Source organism: Chelonia mydas, chromosome 6 (assembly GCF_015237465.2).
Source record: "Chelonia mydas isolate rCheMyd1 chromosome 6, rCheMyd1.pri.v2, whole genome shotgun sequence".
In the NCBI taxonomy this organism is placed as follows: domain Eukaryota; kingdom Metazoa; phylum Chordata; order Testudines; family Cheloniidae; genus Chelonia; species Chelonia mydas.
This window is the reverse complement of record NC_051246.2, coordinates 119,586,009-119,613,558: the sequence shown is the minus strand read 5'-3', so window position 1 is coordinate 119,613,558 and position 27,550 is coordinate 119,586,009. Positions and strand designations below refer to the sequence as shown.

Sequence of the window (27,550 nt, the reverse complement as noted above, 5' to 3'; positions counted from 1 at the left end):
TCAAGGCTCTTCAGGACTGGCATCTCTTGTCTGTGTGGCATTTTTGGGCAAGCAGAGTGAAATCTGCCTCAATGTGGAGGGCTGACGCAAAGCCAGTTGCCCAGCTACGTGCGGGCTGCCTGAGCAGCTGGGCAGGCATTCCTATAGATGTAGGATGGGCTGCATAGTAGCCCAGCGTCCTGGCACTGCGGTGGGTGGGGTGAATTTCATCTTGCTTTGTTCCACCCATAAAAAGCCAGGATACTTGCAACTCGCGTGGGGGTGGAGTGAATCACCATTAATGAGTGAATAGCAATAATAATCCATGTTAAAGGAGAAGCTAAAACGTTGGACAACATCCCATCTTCTAGGCTCTGACAAATATATCTCCATTTGAGTTCACTAATGGATTTTAAGCAATTTTTGTGGCAAGAGAGAGCTCAGAAGAGTTTGTTTGGTTTTTTTTGTTTAGCCACAGCTTCCACAGAGTCCTAAAAGAGAGAGTACCGATAATGCCGATGCTGGTCTTGGCTTTTATTGTAACTGGATCTGAAGACAGGTTCCCCCAGTAAATATTTTAAAATATTTGTGTGTCTACACAGCAGCAGCGAGTCTCAACAGACTCGGGCTTTTGCGACAGGGTCTCAGTGGAGACAGTCAGGCTGGGTCTGGAGCCCAGCTTGGAAACTCAGCGAAGGGGGAAGGTCTCGGAGCCTGAACTCCAGCCCAAGCTCGAATGTCTACACTGCTAGTTTTAGCCTCACAGCACAAGCCCTACAAGCCTGAATTGGTTAACCCAAGCTCTGAAACTTGCTACTGGGGAGGGGATTGGTTGTTTTGTTTTGCTGTGTAGACGTACCATAAGTGCATTATGCCCCCAATGTGTTGCTCTGTAGCCAGCGAGAATATATCCTGGAGCCTGTTCTTCCTAATGTAAACAGAAGCTATACACAAAGGGGAGGGAGGATTTTCAGAAATACTGAGTGTTTAGCCTGACGCTGCACCTACTGAAGTTAGTAGTAAAGTCCCATTGGCTTCAGTGGAAACAGGCCAAAGCTGAGTATGTTTGAAAATCCCTGCACCCAGAATATTTCATAATTTACCATCTGGTTTCCTGCTGCTATATAGAAAGGGGTAGCAGAGGAAGTGCTACGAAACAGCCTGAAGCCTTGAGAGCTTGCAGTGTTTGTTGATCCTAGGATGTTAGAGAGAATAGGTTGGGTGAGATAATATCTTTTATTGGACCAACTTCTGTTGAAAGAGACAAGCTTTTGAGCTTACACAGAGCTTTTCTTTAGCTCTGAGGAAGGTCTGAAGAGCTCTGTTCTCGAATGCTTGTCTCTTTCATCAACAGATGTTGGTCCAATAAAAGTATTACAACACCCACTTTGTCTCTCTGAAGTCTTTATAAGTATATCAGAGCCTCAGTAATGTTTGGGTGTTCTTGTTTAAGGGCCTGATCCAAGCCCACCAGGGTCAATGGAAGTCTTTGCACTGATTTGAGTGGGCTGGGGAAGTGACGACTGCAGGTGTATATTCTATGAGTGTGGAGAGACCTGTTTGTTTGGCCAGACATTTAGGTTCAGTTCAGGATTTTCTCCTTCCCCACAAAACCCTATTAGGCATTACAAATATTGGTACAGGTTAGTTTGCTGTCTGGGCTGTTCCCAGCAGCAATCAGCACACATGATCCAGATCAACTCTGCCAACTGTTTTCTGCTTCTTCCAGAAATGAAATATTCCATCTGTTACTCTGGACCTGGGGAAGGTAGATTTCACAGGCAGTTGTGAGATTAGTAACTAGGCAGCAGAAAGAGATGCTTTGACTTGAGCCATCCTCTAGTTTCAAAATGGCAGGCTCAGGCAAAAAGGGGCCATTTCTGTCTCCCCTCGGTGCAATCAGAATCCTTTTCAATAAACCAGCTCTAATTCTATCAGGACAGAGCTCCAGCTGGGCCTTTTAGCAGATACTAACGACTAGGTGGGCTGTGGATTGATACTGAACAACTGGTTATAACTGGGCTTAATCATTCATCTTGTCAGGTAGTTCATCCACCTCATCACTCCCAGATGTACAGCTGGCACAAGTGCTGTTTCATTTTAATTTCATTTTTATTATCCAGGATTCAGTGTGGGTCTATTTTGGTCACAGTGACCTAACCAGCTAATGCTTCTTAATCTCTCGCCCTCTTTCTCTCTTGGCACCATCAGTCATGAATCTTCATCTTACTCTCGTTGGTATATTTATGGCTGATGCTTACCGTGCACCTACTATGACGATTTCAGGCAGGAGGATGGAGTGGTTTTTTTTAAATTATTTTGGCAAGCATAAAATAGAAGCACTGTTAGGTAAATGGCATTGCCTGGGCCAGCAAATTCCAGGTCAAGGCTGTCAGTCCAGTGGCTCAGGATCCAGACAGGATGTGTACAGCATACATACTATGAACTTGAAATAATGACTTTTTTCCGTGGCTTTCCTCTGCATAGTAAATGAGAGAATATTTTCATTGGAATTCTGGGAAATGCCTCAAGTGTAACTCCTTTCTTTCTCCTTCCTGAGGAGATTACCATGAAAAAGTGCAGCAAGTAAATGTGTGCTAAAGTGCTATGTATGGACGTAAGGATGGATCGTTGGGGTTGCCCAAACGTAGCAATCTCTAGCAGCATCTGTGCTTCAGCAGTAATGTTTTTCTGCTGCCCAATTTCATAAACCAGAGTAGTTCAGTTCTTTTAAGGCCGCTTTTTGAAACTGTCGTTACACCATCTAGTAGCCGCCATTGGTAAAATAAGAGTGCAGCTTTTATTGGTGGACTTAATCCTGAAAGGTGTAGAACACCCACTGCTCCCCATTGGTTCTGCATCTCTCAGGCCCAGTAGCATCAAGGAAGCTTTGTGATTATATACTGTGATGTGCCAGGTTTTGTCAGTGGCTGTATTTTCTATCCTACCAGCTCAAATTTAATTGGGAGCTGAATCAGGCCTCATTCGGCTCAGTAAAAATGAAGCCATATTAAAAATAGTTATCTTCCCTAGGAAGCTCTTCTGAGCAATTAGACTGTCTAAACGGGGCTGAGATGGTGAAGCAGGGTTTTAAAATGAATGCAGAGAGGTCTCTGAAGCAGGAAAAGTCTGATCAGTGTTTGCATCCCTTCATGTATTATTCCTGCAGTCAGCCTCTTGGGCATTGCGTCTTTGTAAACACCATCCTGGGAAGCCAAGCCTTCTGGGTCTTACAGGTGCTGTTGTGTAGTTAATTTGCAGGTGCATACAGATACAAGATACAAGGCAGCAGTATCAAGTGATGTGAGGGCAAAACTGTGAGCCAGGAGCTCCTATGTTCTAGTCCAGGATCTGTTGAAAAGTGAATAGCATTGGCATGGCCTGGACAGACAGCTTGCAAAAACTTATCTGTGCGCTCGAAGTGCTAGTTGTCTTTAAGATTACGTGGAATAATATTTCTAGATGTGAAGATACTGTTTCATATAGCTCAACAGACACAGCAGGAACTAATTCTAAAGCTAAATGAGATTTATCCAATTGGGTACATAAAACAACATAAATCTGATGGTCCCTGGACCATGCAAAGGTGCACAAGTAGGGGAATGAAAGGCAAGGAGCCTTTTCTCTCTGTGTCTCTCTCACACTCACACACGCCTCTCTTTCCCAACACAAACCCATACACTCCTGAGGGCATAAGATACATCAAAGAGGGGGTGGAGAAAAGATGGGGCCATCCCATGGCTCTCTTCTCCCCCTATCACCTGCTTCTTTCCCAGCGCTGGCCTCTGAAGCTGACAGGCTGTGCTATGGGGGAGCGGGCTGTAAAATCCCATGGAATGGAGCAGTGTGCGCACTCCCCGTGCCCACAGGAGGAGCTGCACAGGGACTGTCCCTCCCAAAGGGCCTTCTCTCCCTCCCCACAACTCTACCCAGACTCTGTCAAAAGCAAGTAGCTACCTGCCAGCATCTGGCTCTATATGAGTGCTGGTGTACATTTTTAATGGAGTTAAACTCACTTATACAAGGTCTGGATTTGACTCTCTGACTTCACTGTATATTAAATTACCATTTGCTATGCTAGTATTCAGGAGAAATGTGGAGGTCTAGGTTGGAGCCTTCACAGTAATGTTCCTCATTCCTTTATCCTAAGGTCTGGCAAGCATTTCAAAATGGCTGTCTGCTATCACTACAACAAACAGGGCATTTCATTGACAATCTTTACATTAAGTTTAATGTACACATCATTACATTTAACTCCTCCTTTTTTTAAGTTGTGTTTATTTTTAAGGAGCCATGACACCACATGAAGGCACATCCTTCATTTCGTTCTGGTTTTATCGTATTTAAAGTTGCAAACCATTCCATATTCCATAGTTACGTTGGACCAGCCATCACATTCAGTGCACTAGTGATCTGAAACCGAATTTGCTCGTACACTACAGGGGCTTTTAACAGCCACTTGGAAACTAGATAGAGCATTTCACTCACTCAACAAACAGAACATTTATCTAGAAAACTGGGGGTTGGTGAGCTAATGTTTCGCAAACTGAAAGCTTTATTTTGATGCTTCATTTTCAAAGATCAGGAGGACTGTGCACATACCTACAATATCCGTTGTTTCGTATTTTAAATAAGGGAAAGTAGCAGAGAAGGCTGAAGTTAAATCTTGACAAAGTTTTGGGATCATGTTCTGGAAGCACAGAGCTATAACAATTCCAACCTTCTAAACTTGGGCCAGGCAAGAATACTGTGGCCATAAATGGCAGTATGGGTACTGGATTTCTTTAGCTAATCAGCCTAATGTGTCACCTTCAGTATTCCGTTTGTCTCTGTGCCAAAAAGAAAGTGTTCCTTCTCTGAGCTCTGTGTACACCATATGTACTGTTTCTCATGACAGAATTGTTCTGGCTCTGCTGATTTTTCTCTTTAAAGTTCCACAACAGTAGATTTATAGCAAGCATCCAAAGCTGAAAGATAGTGATAATTCTGTCTTTTATTTTGCAGACCTGAAACTTGCAAGCTGTTTTTCTTATGTTAAAAACAGTTGCATCTATTTCTCATCTCCATTTTGTGGCTTCCTTTTTCACAAATCAATACCCTGGTTTTCCATTTGTGATTTCAATCTCTCTCTAAACCTAGTGATGTGGTAACATTGACAAAAATAGCTGGCACAGAACAACAGTCATGAGTGAAAGAAGAAAACGCCCCTGTCATAAATATAAAGGGAAGGGTACCCACCCTTCTGTATACAGTGCTATAAAATCCCTCCTGGCCAGAGGCAAAACCCTTTCACCTGTAAAGGGTTAAGAAGCTAAGATAACCTCGCTGGCACCTGACCAAAAGAACAGCAGCTCAGACTGGTTTTTCTATCTGCATTCCAGCGTAACAGGTGCAGAAATCTTCCTTAGACACCATTTGCTACTGTTTGCTGATGCTTACTCAGCTTTACTGGTGCTCTAGACATTTGCAAAGCATTCTCATGATGCAGTGTGATAGGTAATTCCTGGTTATAAAAATATTCATGACCACGTGCATGCCTTATTATTGGAAAAAATCTGGAAGAGGTGAGATTTTTCCTCTCAGAAAAATGATTACTCAGTAATGATTTCTCCATGATTTCAAGTTATGGGTTTGCAAATACCATTAATGAAATACCATCAGGTAAAGGATCGCTTGAGGCCTGATCCAAAGCCCAGGGGAGTTTTTCCATTTACCTCAGCTATAAAATCTCTCCTGGCCAGAGGCAAAACCCTTTCACATGTAAAGGATTAAGAAGCTAAGATAACCTCGCTGGCACCTGACCAAAATGACCAATGAGGAGACAAGATACTTTCAAAGTTGGAGCGGGGGAAGAAAGGGTCTGTTTGTGTGATGCTTTTGCCGGGAACAGATCAAGAATGCAGCTCAGAACTCCTGTAAAAAGTTAGTAAGTAATCTAGCTAGAAATGCATTAGATTTCCTTTTGTTTAATGGCTGGTAAAATAGGCTGTGCTGAATGAAATGTATATTCCTGTTTTTGTGTCTTTTTGTAACTTAAGGTTTTGCCTAGAGGGATTCTCTGTTTTGAACCTGATTACCCTGTAAGGTATTTACCATCCTGATTTTTACAGAGGTGATTCTTTTACCTTTTCTTTAATTAAAATTCTTCTTTTAAGAACCTGATTGATTTTTCATTGTTCTTAAAATCCAAGGGTTTGGGTCTGTGTTCACCTGTACAAATTGGTGAGGATTTTTATCAAGCCTTCCCCAGGAAAGGGGGTGTAGGGCTTGGGGGGATATTTTTGGGGAAGATGTCTCCAAGTGGGCTCTTTCCCTGTTCTTCATTTAACACGCTTGGTGGTGGCAGCATAGGGTTCAAGGACAAGGCAAAGTTTCTACCTTGAGGAAGTTTTTTAACCTAAGCTGGTAAGAATAAGTTTAGGGGGTCTTTCATGCAGGTCCCCACATCTGTACCCTAGAGTTCAGAGTGGGGAAGGAACCTTGACAGCCCCACTGGAGCAGCATTCAGAAAAAGAAAGAAAGCAAAGGAAGCTTTTCTATCTAAGCAGGAAGGAACTCTCCTGAGATACATAGACACAAATGTTCACAGTGAGCCTTCCTGCCCCAGTGAGGATGTGAGTGGTGAGGAGATGCCTGATCTTCCAGTTAGAGTGCAGGTGACCTGGCAGCTACTGCAGCATCCATATCTCCATCTCAAATGGATGTAACCATGCACATTCCTGAAGAAAAGGGTAGATCAGAGAAGAGTGTGGTGGAGGTACAAGAAACAGCTCCTGCTGAGTTTACTTCCTTAAGTCTAGATGATCCAGGATTGTGGACCCACTTGAGCAGTAGCCTGAGGGACTTCCTTGTACTGCATGGGCCACAGCAAGTGAAAAACTTCATGTACCCCAAAGACAATGAAAATAGAAGTTTCCATCCAACACATTACTGGCGTGAAATCCCCAATGGTGACAAAGTGGAGAGGCTATGGCTTATGTACTCAAAAACCCAGAATGCTGCATGCTGTTTTTGTTGCAAACTCTTCCAGTCTAATGTTCCAGCCACATTGGGTTCTACAGAAACAAAGGACTGGAAAAATCTGGCTAGAAATGTGGCATGCCATGAGAAGGCAGCAAATCTCCAGAGAGCATTCCATAGGTGGAAAGAGCTTGAGATGAGACTAAGGTTAAAGGCCACCATAGATGATGAGCATCAAGAGAAGATTGCATCAGAGTCTCTTTACTGGCAAAATGTTCTGAAAAGGCTCACTGCCATTGTGAGAATGCTTGCTACCCAAAACCTAGCACTGCTTGACACTTCAGATCAGCTGTATGTGCCAAACAATGGAAACTTCCTTAAAATTGTGGGGCTGATGGCTGAGTTTGATGCTGTACTCCAGGAGCATCTAAGAAGAATCACCACCCAAGAAATGTACACACACCACTACCTTGGAAAAACAATTCAAAATGAAATCATACAGTTACTGGCAAGAAAAGTCAAACAGAAGATTGTGGCAGATCTGAAGTCAGCAAGATATTACTCTGTTATTCTGGACTGCACACCTGACATCAGCCATACGGAACAAATGACTTTAATGGTGTGTTTTGTAACAACAACAGAACCTAGTGAAAATGTCCCTGCAATGGTGACGGTCAGAGAGCATCTTCTAGAATGTATTGACATTTATGATACCACAGGAGCTGCTATGACAAATGTGCTTCTTAAAAAGCTGGAAGATACAGGAATTGTGATACCTGACATGAGAGGTCAGGACTACGATAATGGTGCCAACATGAGAGGAAAGAACAGAGGAGTACAGACACGGATCTGAGAGTTAAACCCTCGAGCTTTTTTTGTCCCATGCAGTTCTCATTCATTGAACTTGGTGATCAGTGATGCAGCATCAGCTTCTAGTGAGGCTACTGAATTTTTTAATGTAATTCAAAGCATCTATGTATTTTTCTCCGCAACATCTGGGAACATCCTCTCTGACACTGAAACCACTGAGTGCCACACGATGGGAAAGTCAAGTGGAGGCGATAAAGCCCATCAAACACCAAATTGGGAAGATAGATGATGCCATAGTTGCCATTATGGAGGATAATGCTATGACAGGAAATGTTCGTGGGAGAACAGTGGCAGAGGGAAATGGAATCACCAGAAATTTACATAACTTCAAATTTCTGTGTGGCTTAGTGTTGAGACATGACATGCTGTTTGAAATAAGTGTTGTAAGCAAGAGACTCCAAGGTGTTGACCTTGATATATCTGGAGCAATGGAACAACTGGACAAAGCAAAGTCATACCTACAGTCTTATGGGTCAGCTGAGGGATTTCAAAACGTTCTGAAGAGTGCTCAGAATTTAGCAGAGGAACTTCACACTGAAGCTATTTTCCCACCCATTCAAGAATACAAGAGTCACCGAAGAAGACGACATTTTGATTACGAGGCATGGGATGATCCCATAAGAGACCCCAAACAACAATTCAAAGTTGAATTTTTAACCAGGTGCTAGATTGTGCAATACAGACAATTGAAGAACATTTCATGCAGCTCAAGGAACATAGCAGTATATTTGGGATGTTGTATGATATTCCAAAACTCCTCACTATACCTGAAGAAGACCTACACCAGCAATACAGGGCACTAGAGACAGTGTTGACACATGATGACATGTGAGATATTGATGCGAGTGATTTAGGTGATAAACTGAAAGCCCTTTCAAGATACTTTTCAGCAGGATCAACTCCAAAGGCTGTTCTGGACTCTATGTTCACCATGGCAAAACTCCCAGTAGTGCAGAGGAAGCCAAAATGTGCAAATATTGCAGAGGGAACCAGGCAAGTTGTACATTTCTTCTGGAAAAATTTTGATCTTTAATCTGTGTGACAAAGCTCTGTCCTTGCCTCCGTGGGTCCTGCATTTCCTGGCGGATTTCGCTAGCCTCAGAGGCTCACTGTGACCCTCCACGTAACCCTTCTCTCTCTAGAGACAAGGGTCACAGTCTACTGAGCCATTTTCATCATAAGCCAGCAAGGGAGGTGAGGAGAAGTTATCCTTCCTTGCACGGTCTCTGTTGTCTCCCAGTCTCAGTGATTAATCAGGGGGCAAAGGGGGGAGGGCCCAGGCCCACCCTCTACTCCGGGCTCTGGCCAGGGACCCTAATAGTATCAGCTATGGTAGCTGACCTTTTAGAAACATGACATGTACAATTCCCTGGGCTACTTCCCCCACAGCAGCCCGCACTTCCTCAAGCTCCACTTCACCCTTACCTCAGGGCCTCCTTCCTTGCGCCTGATATGGTGTGTACTACTCAGCCTCTCCAACAGCACAACTCCCTCCCACAGCTCCTGACATGCACACCCACCTGACTGATTGGGAGGCTTTTAACTAGTTTCAGCCAGCCCCTGATTGGCTTCAGGTGTCCCAATCAACCTAGCATTCTCCCTGCCTTCTGGAAAGTTCTTAATTGGCCCCAGGTGTCTTAATTGACCTGGAGCAGCTGCCATTTCACTTATCCTGGTACCAGGGATTTGTTTAGCCTGGAGCTAATATATCTATCTCCCACTACTTTTCTATAGACATCTGGCCTTGCCCCGTCACAACTGCCAACATAGCAAATGCATGTGTTCTGATGCAAGAGGCTAGAACAGCTCCCTTTTTGTCACTTCTTCCATGCCTAAAATAAAAGGATGCGTTAAACTGACACACTGTAACTACATGTAGAGACAAATGCTTCATTCCTTTGTATGCATAAAGTCCTTATTCCAGTAGGAGTTTGCCTGCAAAATGATTGCATCAGTACTGCATGACCTCAGAATAACAGCATAACAACTGCATAATGACCTTCGAAAATATCCCTCCCTTTATTGCTGCATGACAGTACTAAAAATGTTGACTGGAAAATGCAAGCGTTAAGGGAATCTGAGGTAAATCTGACTTTGTGAGTGGGCTACTTTCCAATTTCATCAGCTTCCTGGAGTTCTTGCTGCTGAACTGAAGAGCGCCTTGTAAAACTTTAGAATCCTGGTTTTTTTAATTTGACCTCATTGGTTCATTTGGCATAAAGAACAGTAGGACCAGTGAATGCAAAGCAGCAAGTATACAGATTAATACCATTGACATCACTTGAGAAAACCACTGACTGCGGATAGGGTTAGTGAAGAGTGAAATAAACCCTTTTGGGCATATCCTATATTGGGAGCCAAACTTGGAGCATCTTGTGACCAAACAAGGCTCAATTAATACCCCATTCTGGGCCACATGAAATAATAAAATGTGAGCTTTAGATTTCACATCACTTAAAAAGATGCCAGTAGGTGCAAATGTCCACCGTGTTGCAGTGTGGGACAGACGTTATTAACAGGATTAATATGGAAGCCTGAGAAGCCCCCAGGCTGGAGCTTTGCTTTGATATGGTTAAAACTGTACTTGCTTCCAGAACGTGAGTGGGCAGCAGCTGGTTTAAATTTAATGGGAATTACACAAACAGAGATTCCTTTAGGGGGCACAATGAGCTTGCACCTGCAAATGCTCCTTTCATATTGGTGCTCTAATGATCATATTGTATTGCCCAGTTAACAGGGAGCCCAGGGCTGCTGTAGCTCATTGGATGGGAGGCAGTGGAGATTCTAGACATGACTTCCAGGCAAAACAGACCCCGGTGTTGCAGCTCCACTATGAAGCCTGAAGCTTGCTTAAACCTCACAGCCTCTGATAGGGACTAAAGCCTTCAAGGACTGTGGCTGTACCTGGTTTCTCCCTCCCTCTCTCATGTATCTATCTTGCCTGAACCTAAGTAGAGAGTTTCCATTCAAGCTGTTTCCAAGAAACGTAGTAAATAGTGAATCTACAACCACTTGGATTTTATTTGGGGTATCTCCAAGGCATTCACCTATTCATCAAAATGCCTTGCCCACCTGCATATTTGTAGTGGCCCTCAAGCCAGTCTTGCCTAGAACCAACAAGGATTTTACGGGATATAAAGAATAATCTGCTGTTTTAACCACTTTCCTGCAAATTTCTGGAAAACAGGGCTTGCCTTTATGCTTGGAGAGGTTTCCTGATGTACCAGTAGCGCATAGCAGAATTCCAGGAACTCTACCTGTAAACCACTCTTTAAACCACACTGCAAGGTTGTCATGACCCAACACACGTAATATGTCTCTGTGTCCTCCTAATCCCTTCCAGGGTTGGTTTTGGCCCATAAGGCTTTATGACCATTTTTCATTTTAAAAAGAAAAACTCTGCTACTTGCTTGCATCCCATCCAGAGCAAACGCTGTAGTGTAACTCAGGAGATCAGGGTTCATTCCTGGCTCTGGTGACCTTGGGCAAGTGACTTAATCTTTCTGCACCACAGTTCGCCATCAGCCAAATAGGGATAATTATTTTTCCTTTCTCCCACTCTCTTGTCTATTTGTAAGCTCTTTGGGGCAGGACCTGACTCTTACTAACACGGTTGCCTAGCACAGCGAGACCAATTGCTCCACTGTAATAGAAATAATAATAAACTCTGTGGTGACTCAACAGTAGTTTAAGAGATGTTTCCTGTGGTGGTTCTGGTTATAGGACTTCTGAGACAGAGTGGGATAACTGGCCTTCTCATTTTCAGGGCACCGTAGTAGAGAAGAATGGTGGCCCAATGGTTAGAATGCTAGCCGGGGACCTGGGTTCTAGTCCCTTCTTTGACATAGGCTTCCTGTGCCTTAGTCTCTCTGTGCCTGGGTAAAATGGGGTAATAGCCCTGCTCTAACTCCTTGGAGTGCTGTGAGGTGCCTAGATGCCATGGCAATGGGGGGCCATATGAGTTCCTACGTTAGATACCCAGAATGTCTGTCCAGCTCAGAGCTAGTGTGTCTGCTCTGGGACCAGACCAGAACGTTTGGGTTGTACCACACCAGGAAGGCACTGGTGTATCTGACAGAATGCTTGGCAAGCAGAATATGTTCGAGAGGCCAAGTCACATATCTTTTCCCCAAGACCCAGGAAGAGGAAACAGAGCCCATTCCTAGCATGTACACAGGCGTCCTGCTGTTGATGTTAATGTCACTGAGGCAGCTCTGTGACAGTGGTTGCTTCCCCCCATCTGCGAGTGTGCGCAGGATAAGCTTGACAGCTGAAGGGGCCAGATGCCAAGAGCTGGAATATATTTTTAGGAAAGCATTGCCTGGGTCTGCAGATGGCTCCAGTGCTATCTGGCCATGCTCCTGACTGTACTTATGACTGTGGAATATTCCCTGGGGCCATCTCAAGGTCAAGCTGCTGACAAGCTTCCTACACTGCTTGATCCTCTAGATTCTCTGTTTCTTGGACTTAGCTTAAACTATGGGCTTCCATCCCGATAGGTGGTGAACTGGAAAGTGCATATTTCCTATGTTCCTATTCTATTGGGTGCAGCCGCTGGACATTTTGACAATAACGTGGGGATGGGATAAGAAATCATAAATAATAACAGGATTCTTGGCAGCAAATCCTCCTCTTGGATACAACCTCACTGTGCAACCTCACTGAAATCAGGGCAACTAAGAACATTTAGGCCTTTGTGTATGTAGAACTATCACTCTGCTCGAACGCATCTCAAAACTGAATTAGCAGGGCGTTCTGCAGGCCAGACTTGTGGTGCTTTAGGAAAGCCACGTGGGGAAGTTCATACAAAACCTGACCACATTAAATCTGGCTCAGCTCAACATTATTAGTTCCTCCCTTCCACAAGTGCCAAATTCATGCACACCGTTTGTTTTTTCAAAAGATGATGGTGCAGTTGGCCGCTGGGTCCAGCGATACATGTTTGTCCAGGTTTTATTTTAAGCTCTGGAGAGTAGGGACTGTGCCTTCGTTTGGATTTGTACAGCTCCCACTATGCAGCAATTGAAATAATAACAGTAATAATTGTTGTTGTTATTGCAGGGATCTGAAGCTGGATAATGTGTTGTTGGATCACGAGGGCCACTGCAAGTTGGCAGATTTTGGCATGTGCAAAGAGGGGATTCGCAATGGAATCACTACAGCAACGTTTTGTGGCACACCGGATTACATTGCTCCTGAGGTACAGGAAACCCTTCTTCATTGGAAAATCCATTGAGCTGTTAGTAGGTCTGGTTTAAAAGCAACGCAATGAGATCTCCACTTAATTTGGCTGCATCTTATGGGGCTGACAGGTGGAAAGTTTGGTCTCAGAAACGCACTGAGATTTACAGCCCCATGGGCTAGTGAAGGCTAAACAAATCTTCAGATTGTTATGGGCTGATACAGGGGCATCAGCTCCCCTGGGGGAAAAGAAAATGCATCTTGAAAAACATAGATGCCAGACTGTAGCTGCCAAAATGCTGGTTACAGCAAATGGCACAGGTACCATCCCAGTGTGGTTGAAAGCAGGCTGCTGTCTCCCTCATTCCCCAATTCCCTTCTCTACCTCTGTCTGTGTCCCGTCCCCCCCCCCCCCTTGTCATTCATCTGTCTAATTTTAAAATGAATAAACACAGCTTTAAGAAGCACCTTCCCTCCAGATCCTGCCAGATCCTGTAGGTGCTTCCGTTACGCTGCTGGATTTATGCTCTGTGGTCATGCTTCCTCTGCCCCACTCCTCACACTCATGCCTTCTTTTGCTCTCACACCCCTTCCCTCCTTGAGCTGGAAATGTGTTTTTGGAACCATGTAAGCCTTTCCTTCTGGGAGGCAAAGGGGAGTGAAGAGGCTCAAGCCACAGACCCAGCTGATCCACCTCTCTAGAACAATTTGATTGAAAAACTTTTCAGCTCCTGCTCAGCACATTATTTTAAAGAGTCTGTTCCGAAGCACGTCTGGTAAGTGAGTTCAGCTGGCAGACCCCTTGTTTATTGGAGATGTAAATCAACGGGTTGCCAGCTGGACATGTACATCACAGAGGGGCTCTGAGAAAGGAGGAATGGCAAGCACAGAAGAGAATACTCTTAGTTAATATGCGGTGATATGTTTTGTTCACATTAATATTCCATTTTCTCCCCCACTTAGAAAAACAATGGTTAAGCCCAGTGAGTAATATTTATCCCCCTTCCTCATCCCCATTGTAGATTCTGCAGGAGATGCTCTATGGTCCTGATGTAGACTGGTGGGCTATGGGGGTGCTGCTGTACGAGATGCTATGTGGCCATGCCCCTTTTGAAGCAGAGAATGAAGATGACCTCTTTGAAGCCATTCTGAATGATGAAGTTGTTTACCCAACCTGGCTTCAGCAGGATGCAGTAGGGATCCTGAAAGCTGTAAGTTCCTTTGCTTTTGTGTCCTCTGTGTCCTTTATGCCAGCTCACATCAGCCTGATGTGTTCTTTAAACTAATAGTTGATATCATTGATGCAAATAGAGTTGGGTGAATAATTGATGTTTCAGTTCCCTGGCAGTTCCCAAAAATGGAAAAAAATAATTAATATTTTGGCTCAGATTTAACTGAATTTGAAGATTCTGGAAAAAATGTAGGGGAATCAGGTCGAACAAACATTTCATTCGACACAAAACATTTTATTTTGGGGAGTTTATAAGAGGCTAGATTTACAGAGTGGGGAGGGGATTGGAGAAGAAGTTAGTGTCTTCCTTATAAGCAGGCTTGGAAGGGTTAGATTTTTGTCGGTAAACATTGATTTCACCATACGCCCACAAACTGATGTAAAAATATTTCCATCTGTAATTAAAATTTCCAATAGGCAAAGCAAGAAATATGCTGCTTGAGAACTCATTAGAGTTTTGATTTGAAGAGATTTCTTTTTGTATGTTGTGACATGTGAAGTTGTGTTTGAACAGTCATAAAGCTTTCTTGTTGAATCTCAGTGTCTGCTGACATTAAAGAAGTATTGTGTGACACACCCCATAATTTCCCACAACTGTGAAAATTAAATTGATAAAAATTAAAAACAAGCTTAAAACCCATAATTTTTGCACAAATGTGAAAAATTTAAATCAATAAAAAAAATCTTTAAAAGGCTTAAAAATAACCATCGATATTATCCATCAAAGTTATAAAAATTGAATTCTGCTAAGCCTACGTATAAGTTTTATCCCAGTATATGGGAGACCTGCGTTCAGGACTCCCCTCTGCCTGACGTATAATTCAATAATAATTGGAGCAGGGATTTGAGCTTGGGTTTCTCACATTGCAGGAGAGTGTCCTACCCGCTTGGCTATAAGGTCACTCCCTCTCTCTGGCCCAATGACTGTATAATTATGTATGCAAAGTGTAACAGCCTCCATAGGAGTGAGTGAGAAAGGCCTATACCAGGCTATGCTATAGGACAGGGGATACTGCACTCTCCTGAAGTGTGGGAGACCCGAGTTAAAAAGCATTCAAAAAAGTTAAAACGAGGGGGACAGACACACTGGAAAGCAAGTGGATGAGTGGAGTAGCAAGGATCCTTTCATTACCTTGGGCTGAAGGGTAAGAACTGCAGCGCTAACATGTGTTCACCTGCTGCTTATATCCCCTAACTGATTCAACAATCAGGCTGGCAAGCAGCATGCATGCTCCCTCTTAGACTACATCATTGTAGCACATGCTCGTCTTCCATAACAGAAGCGATACTGTGCTCAGCATGTACCATCAGATACCATGTTACTTCTGTGTGAGCGAAGCAGGAAATATCTGCAGTATCTCAGATAGTCCTATGTGCTAACTGTAGGTAATGTTGACTTTCCCAAGGGATCACTAGAAAATTCTCATTTTTGAATGTTTACAATGGAAAATCCCTCACCTGCCTGGAGACCCGCTTTGGAGAGGTCTCAACAAACAGTGTGAGGAGGAATGATGTTGTGATTAAAGCTCTGGCATGGGACTCAGGAAATCTGGCTTCAGTTCCCACCTCTGCCACATACTGCTGTGTGACCATGGACAACTCAGTCTCTGTGCACCTCAGGCCTCCACCTGTAAAATGGGAATAATAACCCTTCCTTTGTTCATTGAGATTGTAAAATCTTGGTGGCATGGACTGTTTTTTACTTTATGTGCATACGGCACCTACCACATTGGAGCTGCTTGGCACTGCTGTAAGGAGTGGAAGGGTAGTCCAGGGGTTAAGGCACTCACCTAGGATTTAGAAGACCTAAATTCAAGTCCTTGCTCCACCACAATCTTCTTGTGTAACCTGGGCCCAGGCATTAAGCCTATCAGTGCCTCAGTTACTTCCTTAACTTGCAGCAGCATTGTGAAGATAGGTACATTAAAGACTTTGACATGCTCAGTCAGATACTCTGTTAATGCGGGGAACGCCATATAAATACCTAACATAAGTAATTAATGATTTGAGAAATACCGGCTTAAATAAATGCAGCACCATAGGAACAACTCTATAAAGGACAGTAATCTAGTAACGAAACTCTGGAAATTGATGTGGAAGGCTTCTGTGGGATATAAAGCAGATAATACGGTTTGCAACATTGTCAGCACATCCATAATATTCCTAAAAGCACACTAAAAACAAAATCCATCTCATGAGGAAGGATTGTGCTATGAAATCCATAAGCTCCGGCCAGAGATGATCACTTTTCTCATTGAAGGCTCTCTTGGGCTTGGAAATCTCTCAAAACAATTTAAAAGGAAAAAAAAGATGGTGGTCCAAAGCAGTGGAAATTCAAGAGCAGTATTTGTAGTGCTAGATCAGTGCTCTGAAATGCTTCGGACAATTTATGTCCTGGAAAGGATACCTTCTTAGGTGTGTGAGTGCCAGCTAATCAAAAAACAGTTCTAAAACAGATTAAAGTTGTACTTTCATACGTTACCAGGAATCTTACGTAAGCCTGAGACAGAGTGCAAAGTGTGATACAGTAGACGCTAATCACACAAGAAAGTACGAAGTGTAATATGACCTATTTTGTGTCAGAACAAGGTGAAGGGAGGCTAAACTGATGACACATTTATTTCACTAATTACAACAGGCACCTCAGCACACCAGCTGGTGCAAGTTAGATTCACCCCCAAGCTGTTCTGCCCCATGCTGGTGCCAGGGCAGGGGCAAAGAATCAGGGAGCTCTAATCATAGTCATCGCAATAAGCTTTCAAACATGTTACTTTAAGTAATCTTCGTGTAACTGCAAATAGTAGCATGGTGAGTGGAATTGGTGAAAGAGGGTCAGGTTTCAGGAGGGGCCTAATTCAGTAAGACACCAGGGTGTTTAGGAATGTAATCGGAAGCCAGGCAGCTCCCTCAAACTGTAGACCAGGGGTCTCAAGCTCAAATCACCACAAGGGCCACATGAGGACTAGTACATTGGCCTGAGGGCCGCATCACTGACACTTTTTCATATAAAGATACAAAAGCCCCGCCCCTCTGCCCGGCCCCACCCCCACTCCATCCCTTCCATGAGGCCCCACCCCTGTCCTGCCTCTTCCCACCCCTTCCCCGCCCCCATTCCAACCCCTCCCCCAAAGTCCCCACCCCAACTCCGTCCCCTCCCTGCCCCTATTCAAACCCCTTCTCCAAATCCCCGCCTCTTCTCCGCCTCCTCCCCTGAGCGCGCAGCTCCCTGCTCCTCCTCCCTCCCTCCTGGAAAGCGCTAAGTGCCTGGAGGTAGGCAGAGGAGCAGGGATGTGATGTGCTGAGGGGGAGGAGGACGGCGGGGAAGGGGAGCTTGGTGGCCGCAGGAAGTAACTCCAGGGCAGGGAGCTTGGCGGGCCGCAGCAAATAGCTCCACGGGCCACATGTTTGAGACCCCTGCTGTAGACCCTCAACATAATGCATAAAGATCTCTCTCTACAACACTTTCTCACCCTAGCATTGCTCATGAAACACAAACCAGAGCAGAACTGCCTTTCTGCACTTTACAAGCATTGCTTGCAAAAAGCTGTGCCCTGAAAGGAATTTCTGCAATGGGAGAAAATGGGACATGGAGGGAGAAGACTTTAAAGTACTGAAGTTATGAGCAGGTCAATTTCAGAGCAATAACCAGGAGTCTGTGATGAACTGATGAGAGTTTGCATCACAGAATTTTATATATGCCATTTGGTTCAATTCCTTACACATCTGTCACTTTCCAGGTGGCTGCTGCTTCAGGTGACTGCACCAGACATTTTTATTTATGATTGAAGAGATGAAGTCACTTTTTGCAGCACTAAGACACTTTGTATATCTTGAGCATGAGCTCCCTACAATCTCTGATTAATTGCTTTTGGTTACAGACCGTTTCATCAGGTAGTTTCATTGGTCCCTTCTCACTTTCTCATGTTGTACTTTCAATAGTGCCAAAGCACATCAACTTTAGAGAAAAGGCAACTCTTTGTAACTAGATACAAAGGGATATTTTTGGCCTCTAAATTCCAATGAATAATTGACATGCTTGTTTGCTCTTTACCTATTTTTGAATTTAAGAAGGAATTTTAGTGCTAATAACTGAATTTATATATTTGCCACAGATATTAGCTCAGTTCAATATTTATATATGAAGTTCCCATATAACACACTCTAGTACAATGTGGGTCTTTGTTCCCCTCTAATGGTTGGTCTGTATGAAAGGATGATAGCTTACTATAGCTGCCGGTTGGGAGACTTGCTCAGGTGTAGAGGACTCCTGCTTTTAACATTCTCTAAGTTACTTATACGGTTTCTATTACTATAGTGTCTGAGCACCTCACAGTCTCTACTGTATTTATTCTCACCTCATTCCTGTGAGGCAGGAAACCATTAACTCCATTTTACAGATGAGGCACTGAGAGACTAAGTGATTTGCCCAAGTACTCTGACACTACAGTGATGGGCATGGTAGAAGAGCCTATATAGAATGGAACAGATCACACATGAAGTCTGGCAGAGCGTGAATTGAACCTGCGTCGTCTTAATACCAGACCAGCGCCCTAACTACTGGACCATCCTTCTCACTAACAGGCCTGGCTTGAAACCTTCAGCAGTTCTAGTAATACTAATGAATGCAGAGCACGAGTGACACACATCCCTGAAACCAAAATCAAATTCTCCCTCCAGCCAGAATGGCAAAGGGCATCAAACTAACTGGGAAGATATTTGATCTGCTAAACAGTTGGCCTTTTGAGATTTTTTTATAAGTTGATACAGAGGATAAATAAGCACAGGAGCAGTTTATTTTTGTGTATCGCTTTATGCTGTGGTTCAGCATCATGAAGTTTGGGGCCTATTTCAAGTTGCTTTTCACCACTGTTCTGCTTTGCCCAGCTCCCTCCACCCTAGAAGTCATCTGTGCTTGTATCCTGTGAGGTAGGTTGCACCCTGTGCATCTTTGTAATTTCCTGAAGGTTGCCACTATCCATTCTCAAGTGCTGATTTAGGACATAAGCTTTTGTTTGGTCAGCAGCTGTTCCAGGAATGTTTTTGAGCATTGCTGCTGTAGGGAAACAAAAAACAACCTAGATGCACACGGAGCCTGTGTAGAAGCCAGAGCAGAAACCATTTGTGCTTTAAAAAGGAAATTGTTCCTTGTTTCCCCTTCAATGTTTTGTGTCATTTTAAAAATGTTTGTAAAGGGCTGGAGGGAAGGGCAGGCTGATTCTGAGCTGGTGTAAATCAGCAAAGCTGTGTTGGAGTCAGTGGAACTATGCCGACTTACACCAGCCGGGGACCTGGCCCATTAGCTGTAACTAGAGCTGTATGAGGTTCATTTTCCAACTTCCGTCTCCCACTACTCATTATCAGCCCCAAAGTAATTCTGTTTAGCTATGCCAGGAATGAATCTGGCCCCTGCTCCTGCTGTATAAACGTCTATAACATATACCCCCTCAAAATCCTCCTTGATATAAGCTGACCTAGTTACCCCCATCTTCTGGGGAGGACTCTGTGAAAAGGAAACTTGTACTGGAAATGTCATTATGCAAGTTCCTAGACAGTGACTCACATTGGCTGTGTGTAGCTAGGGGTTCATTTTAACACAGAAGTCTGATGTCTGATTTGTCACTAGTGAACAATAACATTTAGAGTGGAGCTAGTGGTATTCCAATCAGCTAGAGATCTTGGGATCCCAGCCAGATGAATTACCACCTGAAATATGACTGTCTCTTTCATCCTTTTTGCCCAGGAGCATCATGGTATATCTGATTTCAGCACCATCACTATAACTCTAGTTGAGTTCATATCTGTGTGCTTTTCTTGGGTATGATCTGATCCTGCACCAGCTTGCTGGAAGTTTGGTTTAACAGGAAAGGAGACATGTTAAAAACCAAGGCTCAAGGAGCAATGGTCTAAAGGGGAGGTAAAACCATGAAAGGTACACAGGCTTTCTGCACCTGGCTTCAGGGCAAGGGGAAAAGGAATGCTTGGTCTACACTACCAAAATCCACACCCCTGAGCGAGATAGTTATACGAACCTAACCCCTGATGTAGACAGCACTGTGTCAACGGGAGGGCTTCTCCCGCCCATATAGCTACCGCGGGAGAAGTTCTTCTGTCAGCACAGATAGTCTTCACTAAGCGCTACACTGCTGTAAGTTTAAACGAGCCCGAAGACAATGGAGTCATTACAAGGGATGATGGTGTGGGTAATAGATAAAACAGGTAATCAGTGGGCCAAAGGCTTGGAGATTTGAAGATGCTTTCCAAGGTTTTCTGGAGCGTACCAGCTGTACTAAAGCCTCACTCTACAAGGTAGGTAACCTCAAGGGTTAAGGCATGGTAGCACCCCAGGATAGCTTTATCCCTGCCTTCTCAGCCCAGAGCTTCTAACCATCAGCCCACCCCCCCCCCCGCCTCATATTTGATAGTCAAATGAGGAAGCTGGTGGTCACTGGGAGATGGCTGCTAATTTCTGTGCTCAATGTGAGCATTCAGACACTTTCTTACACTCAGACACTCCTCCAAAAACTGGTGTGGATCACAAACTAGACTTCAGGCCTGCTGGAGACACAGGTGCTGGAACTGGGAGTGGTGCCGCACCCCCTGGCTTGAAATGATTTCTATCATATGCAGGGTTTACAGTTTGGTTCAATGGCTCTCAGCACCTCCACTGTAAAAGTTGTTCCAGCACCCCTGGCTAGAGATGCATATAATGGAGAAAAAGTAGTATTATTTAAACCCTGCTGTTGTTTGATCCTGTAGAGGTCAAAATCAAGACTTGGGGTAGGAGCCTGCAATGCTGATTTTGAATGAAGAGTGAATAAGCTGAAACATACTGCAAGGGAAGGGTCAGATGCTAGAAGGACAGCCTGGGGTCTCAGTAGTCTGTGTTCAACACGTACTTTGGAAATGCAGGTGTAATACTGAGGGGTAATCCTTATGTTGGTGAGTTAGCAAAAAGAGCATTCTCCAGCCTCGATGAGGCTGTAGAGGGGATGATTTAAAGAGCTAATGGGCATGGTTATAGGAGCTAATCCAATCCTGCTGGCATAGAGGTGCCCGAAAAGTACTTGGATGTAGTGATGCTGTCAGAAGTACAGTGACAAAAAGAGGGGAAAAGACGACACAGGAAGTTGATCTATGTTTATAGATCACAATTATCTAGAATTGACACTGACTCAGAAGGCAAATTCTCTGGTTTACCAAACTGTCTGTTGCCACAGGTCACTGAGTTCACTTCCTTCTGTGGTTATCTACGTAACCCCTTTGATGCTGGTTAACACTTGCAGATGTCTGAACCCAGCATTAAAACAAGAGCAGCAAAGTTGAGTACCTGTCATGAAGGATTTCTAATGTCAGTTCCTGAGCAGAGTGGTCAGTGTTATCGCTGGTCCTCCATATTTCTCTTTATCACTTATTCTTTTATTGAATTTGTTTTGAAAAATATAAATAGATCAATGAATAGGAAAAGCCACTCTCTCAAGTTCAGCAGAAGCTAGCATATTTTGTCCCATATCTTTCCTTACTATTCCTCATATCAACGCACTTCCAGAATCTTATTGTTGCCTCTTGTCAGCTGAGTGGTGAGCCAATTTGGAGGCCTTGCTGGGTTGTTTCCATTAGGAGGAGAAATTGATGATGGGAGTCGGGTATCTCTTTGTTCAGTCCTGTTTATTCACAAAGAGTGTACAAAGTTCTGCTTCCCTGAGCACAGTGGGAACAAACAACAGGAGGCAAAGAGTCCTGTGGCACCTTACAGACTAACAGACATATTGGAGCATGAGCTTTCGTGGGTGCATACCCACTTTGTGGGATGCATGTAGTGGAAATTTCCAGAGGCAGGTATAAATATGCAAGCAAGAATCAGGCTAGGGATAACGAGGTTAGTTCAATCAGGGAGGATGAGGCCCTCTTCTAGCAGTGGAGGTGTGAACACCAAGGGAGGAGAAACTGCTTTTGTAGTTGGCTAGCCAGTCACAGTCTTTGTTTAATCCTGAGCTGATGGTGTCAAATTAGCAAATGAACTGAAGCTCAGCAGTTTCTCTTTGAAGTCTGGTCCTGAAGTTTTTTTGCTGCAGGATGGCTACCTTTAAATCTGCTCTTGTGTGTCCAGGGAGGTTGAAGTGTTCTCCTTCAGGTTTTTGTATATTCCATGACAACTCCAGTTGGGAGTTTATGTCTCTCACGGGGCCTATCTGTGCTCTAGTTCTTGGCCACTGGTGCACAAGATAGAGAAAGAGGGAACTGGGAGTTTCTTCTCCAGATGCAGTCAGTCATGGAGAATCTCCCCATAGTGCTCGAGAGCATGTAGAGAGACAACTGGATATAGTATCGCTCCAAACCCCATGACTTCAGGAGAGTGTCCGTTAGTGGCTGAGCTCCATCAGCTGGGATGTGTGTCCTGATCTAGTATATGAACACATGTCTGGAGGTCAAAGGCCCCTGCACTGACCCTAATGTGCCCTCTGAACCTGTTTTCAAGAGACTGGAGCTTTTTTAACAGCAACGGTTAAACATGGAACCAGGTTTCTGCTCCCACCCCGTGGCCCCAGAATAGTGTATTTTGGGATACTGACTGAGGCTTTTTCGATCCTACTCCAGAGGGACTTCTCATTCAGGGGCCCAAAGACAGGATTCCAATACCAAAGTACCCCAGAGTGACAGGCTAGGGTGACTGGAGCAGATAAAAGCCCTGACGTCTATCCCCAATCAGTCAAGGCTCTGAAGTCTTTCAGAGCAGAGCACAAGGAAGGTCACTTAATTTTCAGTAGAGAGAGAGAGTCTTGTGTGTAGAACTCCTAACAGCTACTTAAAAGTTTAATTGTTTATTATTATCACTATTGTTTGTGTTACAGTCCTGCCCAGTGGGCCCCAGTCATGATCAGGGCCCCATTATGCTGGGTGCTGTACGTTCATAGGAAGGCACAGTGCCTTCCTCTGCCTCCCCCAATTTTAATCTTATTAATCAAAAAAGCAGGGTACAATTTTCTGTAAAGAGTTGTCATTCCACTGTAGCCCATAAGAGCAAAAGATCTGAGGCTAGTTCAGAGCCCCACATCCACCTTGTAACTGTTGGACAGAAATGAGCACACCAAATTTCCCAGAATGCCCTGCTGCCAGGGTGCCTCTGTTTGCATGTTGCTTTGAGGTGTGATTCAGCCGTCCTTACTTACACTGAGTAGTTCCACAAGTAGTCTCACTGAAATCAGTGGGGCTACTCAGAGTTAGGTACTACTCAGGGTGCATAAGGATGGCAGAATCAAGCACTAAAGCAGCATGCTAAATAGGGGAACTCTGGTAGTGCATTCTGGTCAATGCTTTGTGTGTTCATATAAATAACACCATAATTGCACCTTTTCAATCAAACTCTAGTGCAGTGAACCAGTTTGTTTGTATAGATTAGGTAGAGAACAGTGTATAGAAAACAGGGGTTTTCCTAGTTTGCAGATGATACCAAGTAAGGAAGCACAAAAAATGGTGAGGCCCCCACAAAAATGCAATTAAAGCAGAGCTAAAATCATTTTAATCTCTTATGTGCTAAGTGCTAAATGTAATTCAGTCCAAGCAAATGGAGGATAATCGCTCCAAACTGAAGTGCTCAGAGACTGAATCAGTGCCAAATGAGCGTACCACAATCTGGCCAGAAACTAGATCTGAGAGATACTGAAAAAAATTCCCCTACGGCCCTCAGTGCAGGCAAGCAGCAGTAAAGAAAGCAATGAGAATGCAGGAGAAATAAACGATACATCCTAGGGGATGTCAACTTTACCAGCTATATTGGTTACACCTGGTGTAGGACACCTTACGCTTGCTCATCAGCATACTTTTACAAAGGCCTTCCCGAGTCCATGAGGGAGAGCATGCAGTCATGAGCCTCAGTCTCGTCCCAGTCAGCAACCTGAAACTGTCATTAGTTAGGAGAGATGGTGGGAGAGACCAGGGTTCTTGCAGTAAAAAGATTTTTTTTTTATGAAGCAGATTTTTGTAAAGAACATGATACGAGCAAACTGCTGCCAGTGCCAGGGGAGCAGAGAAACAAAATCCATGGGACTGAGCTCAGCTTTCTGCCTCAGCGCCCCCCCCCCCCCCCCCCCCCGCCAATCTTAGGCCCAGTTTGGCCCCTGTGCAAGTCAGAGCAATCTTGTGACTGCTGTAACTTCTGCTGGCTGGTGTGCTCTCCAGCTGCACCCCAGAATGCATCCTACAGTGGACTGGAGTGTGTAAGGGGAGAACCAGGAGCTGGTGGCTTACAGCTGGCTATACCGGCAGAACCCAGAGAACACATGGAGTGTTACCACAGTGCTCTCCCTTCTTTGCACTCATTGTCCATGGATCCAGCCCAGGTTCTTTGTGTTAAGAACAAATAGAAGGCAGCAGCTAATCTGTTTTGCACACAGTGTCAGAACAAGCAGCGTGAACTTTTGTTTGTGCAATGAACCAGGTACTGTAAAATTTTAGACAAGAATTAAAGGGTAAAGAATGAACACTATGGTGGACACAACTGAAATCAAAGAGGAGCCATGATGAACTCATTGCTTCTCCTCAGAGTCAAGGAGCCTGGCTAACAAAAGCAGATATTAAAAATGCCTTCAAATATGCCAGTACATCATTCCCTTTGGCATCTTTTCTGAGTTGGCAGACCCAATAAATTCTGTCTTACAGTTAGATTGAGTTTTGGCTGTCAAAGCCACACTCAAATATTTGACTCGCTTTCTGAAGCTCCATGCTGGATCCTTGTAAACAACTTTTGTTTACTTTTCATCTTGCGTTTCCTGAGCAGTTCTCCAGGTCCGACCTCAGAACCATCATTCTGGAATCCCTGTAGCTTCCCAGCTGAGGGAACTTCCAAAGGGATCACACTAAATATTCTCTCTTCTTCCAAGCCTACGAGAAACTCATCTACATTAATACATTATTAATAGGGCTGTCGATTAATTGCAGTTAAATCACGTGATTAACTCAAAAAAATTAATTGCGATTTAAAAAATGAATCGCAATTAATCTCAGTTTTAATTGCACTGTTAAACAGTAGAATACCAATTGAAATTTATTAAATATTTTGGATGTTTTTCTACATTTTCAAATACATTGATTTGAATTACAACCCTGAATACAAAGTGTACAGTGCTCACTTTATATTATTTTATTACAAATATTTGCATTGTAAAAATGATAAACAAAAGAAATAGTATTTTTCAATTCACATCAATTCACTGTAGTGCAATCTCTTTAACATGAAAGTGCAATTTACAAATGTAGATTTTTTTATTTGGTTATATAACTGCACTCAAAAACAAAACAATGTAAAACTTTATAGCCTACAAGTCCACTCAGTCCTACTTCTTGTTCAGCCAGGTGCTAAAGTTTGTTTACATTTACGGGAGTTAATGCTGCCTGCTTCTTATTTACAATGTCACCTGAAAGTGAGAACAGACATACGTATGATGCTTTTATAGCCAGCATTGCAAGGTATTTCTGTGCCAAATATGCTGAACATTTGTATGCTCCTTCATACTTCAGCCACCATTCCAGAGGACATGCTTCCATGCTGATGACACTTGTTAAAAAAAAATGTGTTAATTAAAATAAGCACTGTACACATTGTATTCTGTGTTGTAATTGAAATCAATATATTTGAAAATGTGGAAAACATTCAAAAATATTTGTATAAATAGTATTCTATTGTTTAACAGTGCGATTAATCGTGCTTAAGTTTTTTAATTGCGTAATTAATTGCAATTAATATTTTTATTTTGGGCACCCAGGCCTAATTTTGGTCTAAGTCTATTCATTTTGTATTTGTGTTGATGGGAACATCTGAAAAAGTTGGGGGGAAGCAAGCAGATTCCAGTACAAGAAGTTAGTTTGAAGCTAAACAATCAGTATTCTAACTTCACCTGGGGGCAGAGAGCCACCTTCTGGGACCAGATTCTCTGCTGTGTGAATGGGCAAAATTCCTTTGATGTCAATGAAGCTTTACCCATTTACAGCTGCAGAAAATGTGGTCCCAGATGTGTTGATCACTCGCACTGCTTCCTCTTTCTACCCTGGTTTATTTTGAGTATCCATCTTCCTCAACAATCCTTACAGCATAAGTAATCTTCTTTGTTCTCTATAGCGGTTGGAATTGTCAGCCCCTCATCCAGTGGTCACATGATCATCTAGAGACCAAGCAGGAGTGAGACCAAACTTATCTCAATTTAATATCAGTGAAGTTAACCTCTGCAGCCTGATAGTTTTATTCTTAGCACCGGGGGGCTACAGCACTAAAGCTTTTGCTAGTGCCATTGTGATAGCTGTTAAGTTTTATGTTCCATGTGGCTTTGGGGAAGAGCAGAGAGGAGCGATGTAGTCTTACCCATATCCCCTTTACTTCATAGCTGGAAAGGTGAAATCACCAAAAATTTTCCCCCATTTTCAAAAATGCATTTCAAGTATATTTCTACTCCCTAGACCTAATGCTGCATTCTTTAGTCCTTGTCTATGTAGGAGAATTTACCTTGATTCCTGCCATCAGTAGCCAGAAGCCCAGCACAGACAGGCAAAGCTGTTATTTGCATCAGTGGAGCTCACCCCTGCTTAAACCTATGGTAAACTGCCTGGCAGGAATCACAGCTTATAGCAATTTACCACACTGCACAAGGGGCTAAGCAGCAGTGCTGATAGCTGTAATCGGGCCAAATCCTCAATGTAGAAGAGAGTTGACATTTTCAAAAGTGCCTCACTGACTTGGAAGTCTAAATCCTATTTTCAAAAATGACTTCAGCACTTAGGAGCCTAATTGTCAGTGACAGTCAGTGGAACCTGAGTCACTTTTGAAAATGGGATTACGGCTTCTGAGCCATTTAGGCACTTTTGGAAGTTATACTCCTGGTCTAATTCAGATAGCGCTCTCGTGGAATGTAATGGGAGTCTTGTCCAAGAAAGACGCTCAGGACCGAGCCCTGTAAGAGCTGCTAATGAAGCGCTCCTATGCTATGTGACAGGTTTCAGAGTAGCAGCCGGGTTAGTCTGTATTCGCAAAAAGAAAAGGAGGACTTGTGGCACCTTAGAGACTAACAAATTTATTTGAGCATAAGCTTTCATGAGCTACAGCTGATGCATCTGATGAAGTGAGCTGTAGCTCACGAAAGCTTATGCTCAAATAAATTTGTTACTCTAAGGTGCCACAAGTCCTCCTTTTCTTTATGCTATGTGAGTGCCTCCTGACTTCACGTCATTAACAAATGTAGAGCCATCTTTCTTCCCCTTTGTTTAGGGGCTGCTAAAGGCTAATGAAATCATATATTGTTGGTTTGGTTTGCTTACATAATAGTCAAACCACGTTTGCTGCAA

At 43.6% G+C, this 27,550-nt stretch overlaps 1 protein-coding gene across 1 annotated transcript in view; it reads left to right on the top strand.

The window, feature by feature from the left end:
- The window catches only part of PRKCH (protein kinase C eta), a 169,636-nt gene that overhangs the window by 129,117 nt on the left and 12,969 nt on the right, over window positions 1–27,550 (top strand). The window contains exons 11-12 of the mRNA XM_037901135.2: window positions 12,871–13,009; window positions 14,013–14,201. Coding sequence (XP_037757063.1) covers window positions 12,871–13,009; window positions 14,013–14,201 — 328 coding nt within the window. The remainder of the gene's footprint in view (window positions 1–12,870; window positions 13,010–14,012; window positions 14,202–27,550) is intronic.